Raw genomic sequence first — 12,305 nt, forward strand, 5'->3', positions numbered from 1 at the left:
AGGTTGAGCTGTTGTTCAGCATCTTAGCTGTAGAGGGCAGTGTCACTGGCCCTCATATGTGGGATCCGAACCAGGGCCCTCTGGCATCCCAAGCCTGCTCTTAACCAACGCGCCACTCAGCAGGCCCAGGGAGTTACTCTTTTTTCAAGCCTCTTTTCAACCCTCCTGGCCGCCTCCAGGAGGTGACCTCACTGAGGCTGGCGGGTCTTGCCTGCCTCTCTACTTGTTTGTCAAACAAAGCGGGAGCAGGCCTCAAGCTCAGGGCCTTTGGGTGGCAATGGTAAATGATAACACTTTCCATTTATAAAAGAGGTCGTGTTTGTTTTTCAATTACTTCAAAGGGAGCTGATTTAGAGGAGGTATTAGGTAAATGTCACAAAGGTGGTTGGTGGCCATATGACTGGGTCGTGTAACATGCTGGCCAGCACAGTTAGTCTCTGTGCACATAGCCCTACCCTCCAATTTTGGTTGCTGTGTCCAAAATAACTCGGGTACGTCTGGCCTTTCTAGGCCAAACCTGGAAATGAGGGGACAAGGAGAAGCACTTTTCCCCTGAAAATCCAGTCCTTAAAATGTATGAACGAAATCCAACCTTAAGTACTGGGGAAGCTGGTTTTGTAGAAGGTAAAGCAAAGTCACTAACACACCTGAGGCCTTCAGGACACGCTGTACAGGTCTGCTCAGTGCACTGCACTGGCACACAGGCCAAGACAGGGCCACTGTCTGTGTTCCAGAGCCTCTCACAACTGGCATCTCTCCTCCATGCTTCTGAAATCCAACTCTGATGGGCTGAAGGTCAGCAGGGGGCCCCAAGGCACAAGGCCTGGGTTTTCAACCCAACGTAACTGGCCCCAGACCTACTACGCCCTATCTCTGACCCCTGGTATCCTATCTTTAAAGTAGACTTTTAGGGCTGCAGCCCCTGTGGCAGTGGGTTGCTATGGGCTACCGTGTGTAGCCAGCAGCCAGCGTGAGTGGCCAGCAGCCGCAGTGAACAGCCGTCCAGAAGCCGGCGACGGATCTGCCTTGACCAGGAAGAGCGCAATGATGGTGCCAACTTGGGCCAGTGAAGCAACATCCTCCACAACTAGACTGAAGAACAACACGACAACAACTTGTCTGTTCCCCTTCCCCCAATTCCCCAGCGCTGTTCCCATCCCCCCAATTCCCCAATTAAAAAAAAAATCTTAAAAATAATAATAATAATAATAAAATAGACTTTTAAGCCTCATGACCTCCAAGTGGGCAACAGACCAGTGAGGAGGCTGGGCTGATATCTGGGCTCCAAATCCAGTCCACTCCTGGGATGTGATGGTGGCCACACTTTTCTCACCTGTCAAGACCTAACTGTGCACATGGTACAACAGGGGAGATACTATCTTATCCTGAATCAGTATTGTGCCCAGAGCACGATGGACATCAAAGGCAGCTCCCACCTGTCCCTGCCCCCACCCTGGGCTCCTTCCTGCACAGAAGCAGGACTGAAATGGGGTGGGGTGTCTCAGGGCACTGGGTCTGTACAGGGTGACAAGCTGCACGCAGCACTCCCCCTGGCCGAGCCCTCTCATGACATGAGCCTGCACGTGGCCATCATGGCAACCTCTCAGGGAGGAAAAGCTTCGTAGAGGAGACAGGCTCAGCTGAGTCTACTGCAAAGCCGTGTAATGCAAATAAGGAGGTGATGCTGGGGCTTGAGCCCAGGTCCCTGGATGCCAAAGCTCAGCTTCTGCAGCCTCGAGGCCCAGACACATCTGCTCCGTTCCTCTTTTGTGCAATCACTGGGCAGGGCTGAACTCTTTTGTAGGAAAACATCCCAGCTTCTGCTCAAGGCCAGCCCTGGGCAGGAGAGCAGAAACAGTCACTGCCCGGGCTGTTAACCTGACCGAGATCTTCCTGAGGAAACAAACATCAACGGCCACTTCATAAACTAGCCCCAGGCCCTGACCGGGCAAATGTACTGTTTTCCCTGGTGATCCCCAGCCCAGTACCCTTCAGAAAGCAGCGGTGCCATGATAAGAGCGCTGGACTCGGGAGTGTGCAGTGTGGCCCAGCCACTTAGCGGCAGTAGATCCTGGGCTATTTACTCAGCCCCTCTGAGCCGTAGTTCCACTGATGCACAAAACGGAGAGTCTTTATTACCTGGGTCGCTGTGAGATTAAATGACACGTGTGAAGAGCCTAGCGCAAGCCTCGCCTTCTACAAATTAAAGAGAGCCATTTCCAGTCTGGAAGCAAGGCTCTTCCCTCATGACTCTTCACAGGCTTTAATATGCTAATTAGCTGGGGCTCCTGGGAAGGGGGCATGCAGTGCCTGCTTGATACCCCACTTTTCTCAAAGAGGACCTTGAAGTACTGGTTTTCAGTGGAACCCACTTTGGAACACCCTAGGAGGGGTACCACTTTGAGCTAACTGTAGGAAAGAACCTGCCATTCAGCTGTGCAGAATGCGGTTAGCTGGCCGCCTCGGGCTGCAGCACCCTCCCAGTTGGCCCAGGTGCCTGAGCTGAGGCCTGGCCATTTGCACCCAACACTCCTCTACCAGGCAATCCGTGCTCTGGAGCTCCACTGGGTGGGCTGAGAATTTGTGCCAACAGGGAGACTCTCAAGGCCCATTTCTGTGCCCTTCTCTCCTCACAGGTACCAGATCCGCATGGCAGGCTGAAGGCTCTCCCTGTCTAATTCTGCTCCTTCCCCCCCTTTACTTTCCACGCATGTTACCCAATAAACCTCGTACACTCCTAACAGCATCTCAGTGTCTGTTACTGGAGGACCCGAATGGACTCATTACACAAGGAGAAGGGCCCTGGCCAGTGCTGAGCGCTCTGGGGAGGCCAGAGGAGAGGAGCTGTTCATGCTGACTGCCAACAAGGCAGGGGCCCCGGAGGTCTGGACACAGCTCAGGTTGTAGCCATGTGCGCGGGAGCTTGTCCCCAACCAGTCTGGGCCTGCTCGTCCTGCAGATCTCACCTTCAACTGCGACTTCTTCTCCAAGGCCTTGGCGATGACCCTGGCTGCTTCCACGCCCACCGTGTTGCCCTCCAGGCGCAGAGCCTCTAAGCCGTCAAAATCTTCAATCTCTTTAATCACATCCTTGGCTGCCCAAAACCAAAGAACAGAACTTCAGACTTTTGGAGTCATGAACAGTGAGGCAGGAGAGAGCCTCACCACTAACCTGTCACTCACAACCCAACGGCTATGTGCCAGGCCCGGTTTACCAAGGAGACTCAGATGGGCTCACCATCCAGCAGGGACACAGCTACATGGATAATGTCTTTAAATGAGTGTTGGAACAAGGCACGTACAAGAGGTCTGGGGGCTGAGGCAAAGAGCAACTGGCTGCTTAGGGTAAAGGAGATGCTTGGGACACCCGTGAGTAGTGCGCGTGGAGTGGAGCCTTCCAGGACAGGGGTACACCAGGTCAACAGGGAAATGGCCCCCAAGCAGAGGGCCAGCAGGCACCACGGCATGAAGGCCTCCAAGTGTTAAATCATTCATGTTTGGGGTGTTCATTACCATATTGTTTTATTATGATGAAAAATTCCAAACAACTTAAATGTCCATCAACAAAGGATAGGTGGACAGGTTAATACTCTAGGGTATAGTTACATGAATGTCATCATGAATGGTGACACAGGTGTTTGACTTAGAAAATATTCATGTTATAGTGGTAAGTGAAAAATGAGGTTTTCCAATGGTATTTGGTCTGATAACACTTTTAAAATGTATATTTATTCTCTCTCGCATGCGCACGCAACACACACACACACACACACACACACACACACACACACCAAAGTCCACAAGGATAGAAACCAAATATTAAAGCAGTTATCTTTAGGTGATGGGATTATGGATGATTCTGTATTTTCCATCACCTGCAGTAAAATGTTCTCAATATATCAGGTTATAAAGCAGTTTTAAAAGTATCTGTAATATAATCTCAATTATTACTGCCCCACATGAAAAAAGGAACTCAGATACTTTTAGGAAAATACAGACTAGAAAATGTACCAAAATTACAGTAGTTATATTCCTGGGCTGTGTGATAATGAAGATATAGGTTTTTGGTTTTTTTCCCTTCTTTCAGTGTTTACAGAAACACTATTCTATAATGAGCATGTATTAACTTTATAATCTGAACAAAACACACCAGTTGCTTGAAACAGAACAAAATCTAGTCTGGCTGGCACAGGATGGAGTAAGGTGGAGTGACATGGTAAGAAGAGACAGAAATATAAATGGAGATAAAAGTTTGAACTTGACCTTCTAGGTTACAAAGTCTACAGAGGTCCTAGAGAAAGACTGTAACTTACAGCCTGTAAGGGGCTCCCTAAGTTATCCGAGCTGGCGGCCTCTGCACATACATACTGCCTGCCTGCCTGCCTCCCTCCCTCTCCCTTCCACCGCAGCAGCACTTCTGGCCTCAGAAGCCCTTGCTAACCTCCCAGCCAAGTCAAGTCTCCATAGGCAGCAACGCCCCAGTCTCTCCTGTGTAACATGCTACAATTTTACACCCGTCTAAGTGAGTACTTGATGATTATATGATGACTTTGTTAATACTATCTTCCTCACTGGGTCATGAGCTCCATGAGCAAAGGACCTGGTTCTGCCTTCCTCACTACCATATACAGAAAGCACTTAACACACATTTTACACACATTATCTCATTCATCCCGTACCACATCTAATAAGGTGGTTACTGTTACATCTATTTTATAATTGAGGACATTGAGACACAGAGAAGGTAAATAAATGCTCACCAAGGTCACACAGCTAGAAAGTGGTGACCAGCATTGATTTTCCATTTCTCATTTCACGAGAAGGAAGGCTGGACAGATACGAGTCTCCCATTTTCTAGAAGGGAAAGCTGAGGTTTCAAGGAATAAAGCATCTCTGCCCAGGAGTTCAAGGGAAATGGCAGCACTGGGCTTCAGACTGGTTTTCCAAAATTGAACCTAAGTGCTCCTCCCCAGACCCTTGCTTCTGCGCACAACCATGGACTCTATGCAGCCCCCAGCCAGAGAAGGCTCTTAATCCCTCCCTCGCTCTCCTGGGTGACCACTTGAGCTGGCACCGGGGGCAATGGCTGGAACGACCTTTCAGCCTTTTGGAAGACCTGCTCCAAACGGAGCCCCCTCTAAAATCCAGGGACTGGCCAGGTCAACAAGGAGAGAGGAGGGCTGCTCAAGGGCATGTTTACACGGTCCTTAAAAGCAGCGTAACAGAGGGCCGGCCGAGTGGCGCGATGGTTAAGAACTGGCTTGGGACACCAGAGGGCCCCGGTTCGGATCCCACATATGAGGGCCAGTGACACTGCCCTCTACAGCTAAGATGCTGAACAACAGCTCAACCTGGAGCTGGGCTGCGGTGAGTTGCTGGGGACAGTGTAGGCTGCAGCCCCTGTGGCAGTGGGTTGCCATGGGCTACCGTGTGTAGCCAGCAGCCAGCAACTGATCTGCCTCGCCCGGGAAGAGCGCAATGATGGTGCCAACTTGGGCCAGTGAAGCAACGTCCTCCACAACTAGACTGAAGAACAAAAGGACAGCAACTTGTCTGTTCCCCTTCCCCCGATTCCCCAGCGCTGTTCCCCTCCCCCAATTCCCCAATAAAAATCTTAAAAAAAAAAAAAGAAAAAGAAAAAGCAGCGTAACAGAGATGTCAGGGCCCCAAGGGAAGACAGCTTATGCTGTATAAGTGGCCTAAGTGCAGAAAGACACAGGTGCTGTGCTTTCCACAAGTTCAGCCCTGGGGAGTCACAAGCCCAGGCCAGCCTTGGAAGGAAATGCACCAAAATGGGAAGAGTGGGGGCAACAGAGGGTGGGGGTCTCAATGAGTTTCATCTCTCACTTGGTTTTCAATCCAAATGGAGTTATCTTAACTTAAAAATGGGTTAGAAATAGGCACCAACCACCCTCAAATAACCAACTGTCCTGAGGCTGAGTGGCAGGGATTTCTTTTTAGCCTCTGCCACCTCACAAAGTAACAAGTTCCAGGTGTTTATCACTCTGCCATGTACAGCAGAATGGACTTTCTTTGTCCTTAAATGACTTCCTGGGGAGAAAAGGGCCTTGTTCTAATCATCAGCTTCAGGGCCTCGCACTGGCTTTTGCCTTCCCGACGACGCTGGCTCACTCCCAGCCAAGACGGAGTCCGTTTCTGGGCCCATGATAAGGCTGTTATGGCCTCAGCATAGCATTGAAGGGCCTCTGCCCTGGGCTTCCCTATGGGATTCTGACTTTTCTTCCAAGCCTACCTGTGGGTCTCAGCTCCTGTGTCTACCTCACATGGTTCCTTGCCTGCTGTGCCCTTTCTCCTTCAAATCTTCCTTCAAGGATAGTTCAAATGCCACCTCATCCAGAGACTTTCTGGGCCCTCCTAAGCTAAAAGTGATCCCTTTCCCCTGGGATCCCTTCCTTCCCAGGGCCTTCCGGTCATGTTTCTCAGAGTATATTTCACTGTCTGCCACCTGTTAGTTATTTGGGTACCTCATTCCTATTTCAGGTTAGGGGCTCCTCAGAGGCTGGGGATGTAAGCAGGGCATCCCTGTGACCTTATAAATGGGAGGCCACATGTCTAGCCTGGGCTGATGAAGTGGTTACCTGCATGGATTTTAGGGCCAAACTTGAGTTCTATGACCAGTTGCATTACTTACAGCTGTGCCCTTAGGGAAGTTCTATCACCTCCATGAGCCTCAATGTTCCAATCTGCAAAATGGGAATGAAACGTACTACAAGGGCTTTTGGAAGATAAACTGAGATACTATTTGTATGGCACTTAAGACTCTGCCTGACACAATGTTCAATGAATAGCATTTAATAGCAAATCCATGTTCACTGCACCAAGCTGAATGTCTACTGAGACACACAGGAACAGGGATGCAACTGGACCTGTTAAAATCCTGGCTCTGCTATTTACCAGGTGTATGACCTTGGGTAAGTCTCACAAGTCCTTTTCCCTTACTTATAAAATGGCAACATTTCTACCTTCTTCTCTCAGAGATGATGCAAAGATCATAAGGAATCAAAGCACAGGGAGGAACTCGGTAAATTTTAAGGCCCTGTAGAGATGTTAGGAATGTACATCACCACACTCCCAGCAACCCAAGGACTATAGCAGTCTCTGACCCGGCAGAGGAGCAAGCCAGCCTGCAACCACGACAACCAGGCCAAGTCCAGACCAGTTTCCCTGGCTGGGCTGGGACATCGACAGGCCTGTGAAATACAGACATAGGTGCCTTCACTTCTAGATGCCAGGGGATTCAGGGTTGGTCGGTGCCAGCCACGCCTTGGCCAGGGAGGGAGAGAAAGGGTCTGTATTCCTAGTTCTCTCCAGTCTCTGTGCCTGGACACAGACAGGAACATCCAGCCTCTCGGGGGGGGTGGGGGGGTCTTCAGCTGCACGGACCTCCTGAGATGGTCTGGATTGTGGTTTTAATGCAGCTCCATGAGGGCCTCAGCTCTGGGGAAGGTGACAGGTATTCCCAGACCAGCTTGGATGATTGGGGTAAAGGAGGGGGTGGATCTGAAGAAGTCAGCGACTATATCATGGGATTGCCACTAACTGTGGTCCCTCCAAGAGATAAAGGGGCACTTCCCACCTGCCAGCCTGAGCAGTCATGGCAAGAATGCCAACTGCAAACATGAAGACCAGCAGAGAAGCCTGCGTGTGCTCAAGGGCAAATCGCCTTTGAGCCTCACTGTTAGACGGGCCCAATGCTACCTCACAGAGCTGCAGAGATAAGTTATGTGATTATGTAGCTAAATGAGTCTGACAACCAGTAAAAGCAAGTGCTCGTTCGCACACTCCCTTTCCTCCCTTGGGCCAGCCCGCACAGGAACTCACCATCTTCTGCAGTGTTGAGTTTGAGGCTCTTGCCTTTGAAACTCAGCTGTCCCCCGGCCACCTGGGTTTTGGCTAGCGTCTCTGCCAACTTGGCAATGTCTTCAGAGGCCATGTTGGACACGTTGGTGGGCTCCCCTGAAAATCTGCAAACTGAGGAAGCCAAAGTTTCATTAAGAGAGAGGAATCTCCTGGGGTCTTCTGGTTGGGGAGGGCAGGGTAGGACATCAGCTGTTTTGGGCGCCTAAGCCCTCCTCCCGTGCTATGGAAATCCCAAGAGCTAAACCACTAGGAGAAATGAAAACAGCATTAGGGAAGGAACAGTTCTATAAAGGTAGAGGAAGTAACGAGAAAGCAGAAAAATCATATTTTTCACAAGTCCTCCTCTGCCCAATGGCCCCAGCTGGACCACCCAGCAAAGCCATGTAAGTTGCCCAATTCCTGGGCCCCCAGTTGAGTCCTAGACCTATGGCTGCAAAAAGTCTATCCCAGGCACACACCTGTCTGATCATCCTGGCTGCTCTCTGTTTGAGGGGCCCATTCCTCAAACAGAACACAGATGGCTATGGGATCCAGGTCATCCATCCCAGAGAATACCCCACTACCTACAATGGCATGACTCTGGGGGTGGAGCACAGGAGTCAGCCCACTGCACATCTGGTTTCACCCTTGGCCAGGAGACAAGGCAGCCCATGGTGGTTGGGCCTCCGGGGCTCCTAGGAGACCAGAGGTTTCTACATCACAACAGTCATCATCACAATAGACCAAGGGCAGAGATGCTGGAAAAAGGAGCTTCCAGCCTAGAGCTCAGCAGAAAGGACCACTCCATTTCCCCAAAGAGGAAATGGCAGGTAATTAGGGGAGACCAAGAAGACTGATATGGAGGATAGAACTGGGAGATGCCCACAGGCTCCTTCTATCCAGAACACTTCCTCCCCCAGTCTTCTCATCCTCAACATACAGTTGTGATAGCGCCCCATCCTCCCACTCCCCCAGGCTTCCTCTGGGCCCAAACAGCAGCTTCCCACCTATTTCTTATCTTAACCCTTATCCCCACTCTGGTCTGTATGTTTTTATCAATAAGCATGAATTATTCTTCTGGGTAAGGAGGTGTCCACTCATTCATTCAACATTTATTGAGTACTACTGTGTGCTGGGCATTGTTCCAGGTACCAGGAGTGTAGCAGTGAATGAAACAAAAACCCTGCCCTCTTGAAACATGTTCTAAACAAGATATTTAGTATCTTAAATAAGATACTCAGTGTCTGATAAGAAAAATAAACAGGGAAGGAATCGGGTAAGGAATTTTTTTTGGGGGGTGTGTGCAATTTCAAGTAGAATGTTTAAAGGAGGATTATTAGGAAAGAAACAAAGACTTGAAGGCTGTCAGGGATTGGGTCATGCAGATACCTGGCGGAAGAGCACTCTTGCAAATGCAACAGGCTCTTGTGAGGTAGAGGAACTTCAAGGAGGCCAGTGGGGCTGGAGCACAGACAGAAAGGGAGGTAAGAGATGAGAAAAGAGAATTAACAAGAGGCCAAGTCACAAAGGCCATTTTAAGAACTGTGGCGTTTATCTGAGTGACAAAGAGAGCCACTGCAACGTTTGGAGCAGAGGGGAGAGGTGATCTGACATATGTTTTGACAGGATCACTCTATCTGCCGCACTGGGCCTGGTAATTAGAGAGTGCTCCAATGATGGGATGAAACTGAATAAAAATTAGCCCGAAACCCCACCACCACTTGCAGTTCTGGGCGGAGACAATTTGAGGCTAGAAAAACGGTGGTGGGGCCTCCAGATGGAATGGGAACACAACTTATCAGCTGGAGGAAAGCCCATCCTTTAGTCTAGCATACACACACGATCAGCTTTAAAGACTAAGAAACCAAAGCACAGAGAGGTGAATTCATTTGTCCAAAGTCTGCAAAGGAGCAGGGGCAGAGCAAAAAAATGGTCGATACACAAACAGTCCTCTCCCTTCTCCGCAGGGGCGTCAGTTTCTTAGGTGCACATCCATCGCTTCTGCGAAGCGTTAGCAGTGACTCACGCCAATTCCCGTGTGCTGCGGCGCCACCTCAGGCCCTTCACCGGTGTAGGCCTATTGGGAGGTGGCGGCGAGGGAGCGACGCGCGAGTGCGGGCCGCAAATGACAGGCGGGTAGCGCGGGAGCCGCACCCGGGATCCCTGGCAGACGCGCACCGCCCCCAGTTGACACCGACGCTAACAGGAGACGCCACGGCTGGCAGCGGCGGGCTGGGCAGCCCGGGCGAGCCAGGCGCCTTTTCTAAGTCTCAGTTTCCTCACTCGTGAAAGGGGCCAGCACCCCCACTTCCACCCCCTCCCCGCTCTTCGCTGCCAAAGGCGCAGGGGGGAAGGCGCTCAGGGGCGCCACACCGTCCTTGCCTAGTTCCAGGGCCACGCCGCAACCCCCGCCGCTCCCGCCGCCCTCATCCCACACAGGTGACGGGGAAAGGGACCCCGACCCTACCGTAAACAGACGGCACCGCCGCGTGGGGCGACCCGAGCGCCCGCGTCCGCCCAGCGGGGTGGGGACTGATTTAGGGTCTGGGTCAGGTCAGGTCGGGGTCGTCGCCTCCGAGTCCTGCGGTCCCGATGCCCAACCCGCCTGTCAGCTCCCCCAGCGGTTCTCGCTACTCGCGTCTCCGACACCACCTGCTCCCCGCACGGTGGCGGATGATGGCGGAGGAGGATGATTTTGAAAGCCGGCAGTTTCTTCTCTTGGATTTGATTTGTTCGAGGCCCGGGCGGCTTCCCCTGCCCCCGCGCGCGTGGCCTCTCGGGTATGGTAGTGCAGTTCCTCCGCGCGGGACGCTGCGGAGCGCGACCGCAAACTACCAGTCCCATGATGCATCGCTTCCAGAGAGCCCCGCCAGCTCCCTCTTCGCCCTCCCTTTTCGGCTTCTGGCTCTTTCTCCGAGAGGCCACAGGGCGGCGTTTAGCCAGGAGGGCCAGGGAGACTACAATTCCCTTGATGCCTTGCGGCCCACCGTCCCAGCCCTCCCGGAAAGATGCCCATACACGTAACTTTATTGAGAAAGGCTGTTACTGCCGAAGACAGTGCTGCTGTCTTGCGCTTCGGCAAGAAATAGTATCCATTTCCTGAATGGAAAGGCTCGCCTTTTTTGGCCCATGAAATTGAAGGCACATTCCAAGCCTTCCACATAAATAGCCACAAATTGCTTGATAATTAAAAAGAGGAAATAGTAACCCTATAGTAGAGAAACCCTGCCACACCACCTTAACCCAAGTGGTCCACATTAACATTTACACCAGGAGAAACTGACATCCATCGCTCACCTCCCGATGTGGTACACTGAGAAGACACAGCATCACCATCCAGTCAGCAATGCATGAAATTAATCTATCCATGAGGAAACATCAAACAAACCCAAACTGAGGAACATGCTACAGAATAACTGGTCTGTACTTTTCCAAAAAAAAGCCTGTCATGAAAGAAAAGCTGAAGAACTGTTGCAGATTAAGGGAGACTAAAAAGACCCGACAACTAAATGCAATACATGGTCCTGGATTAGGTCCTGGAGTAGGGGGAATTATTATAAAGGGCAGCATTGAGACAATTAGCAAAACTTGATTGTGCATTAGATAATAGTATTGTATCAACATTAAATTTATTGATTTTTTTATTACTGTACTGGGTTATGTAAAGACTGCCCTTATTCTTGGGAAATATACTCGTATGCTGAAATTATTAGGGCCCATGACGTCTGGAACTTACTCTCAAACGGTTCAAATAAATGTGTATACAGGTTTCTCTTGGTATCCAAAAGTACAGCATTTCTATAAAACCTTCTATAAGCTTCAATAGCCTAAAGCAAAGATACAATTACCATTAATTTACATAGGAAAAAAATTTTTGAGGGTTCCCTAGCCACCAAATAACCTACCAAATCATACCAAATAACATATATATCTGAAATAACACTAACATATATTAAAGCAGGAATGAGACAATAAATACACAGCCTATATAAAGTAGAAGTAATGTATGTACAGTGTAGTTTCACTTACCAGTGTACACTGTTATATTCCCATTTAACCTATGCACATCCTTCTGTGTATATTTTAATCATCTCGAGGCTACTTACAATACCTAATACAATGTAAATGCTATGTGAATAGTTGTTATACTGTATTGTTTAGGCAACAATGACAAGAAAAAAGTCTAGCTATTCAGAATGGATGCAATGATTGTAGGCCTAACTACATAGTACACATCAGCAACAATGTAACATTTTTTTCAAATATTTTCCATATGTGGTTCCTTGAATGCAGAACCCTGACTGTACTAATAACATATGTCTTTTGTAAAAGCTAGTGCATAGGTGAACTTTCAAAAAGTGGGGGAGACCTGTATACATACCTACATACATACATACATACATACATAAATATATATATATATATATATATATATATATATATATA

At 49.7% G+C, this 12,305-nt stretch overlaps 1 protein-coding gene across 1 annotated transcript in view; it reads right to left on the reverse strand.

Moving 5' to 3' along the window:
- The window catches only part of RANGAP1 (Ran GTPase activating protein 1), a 26,477-nt gene extending 15,883 nt beyond the window's left edge, over window positions 1-10,594 (reverse strand). The window contains exons 1-3 of the mRNA XM_019660614.1: window positions 10,327-10,594; window positions 7,842-7,991; window positions 2,967-3,094 (exon numbers count right to left, since the gene is read on the reverse strand). Coding sequence (XP_019516159.1) covers window positions 2,967-3,094; window positions 7,842-7,953 — 240 coding nt within the window. The 5' untranslated portion in view covers window positions 7,954-7,991; window positions 10,327-10,594. The remainder of the gene's footprint in view (window positions 1-2,966; window positions 3,095-7,841; window positions 7,992-10,326) is intronic.
- Window positions 10,595-12,305: the final 1,711 nt, after the last annotated feature.

This window comes from Hipposideros armiger, unplaced genomic scaffold (assembly GCF_001890085.2).
Source record: "Hipposideros armiger isolate ML-2016 unplaced genomic scaffold, ASM189008v1 scaffold_321, whole genome shotgun sequence".
In the NCBI taxonomy this organism is placed as follows: Eukaryota; Metazoa; Chordata; class Mammalia; order Chiroptera; family Hipposideridae; genus Hipposideros; species Hipposideros armiger.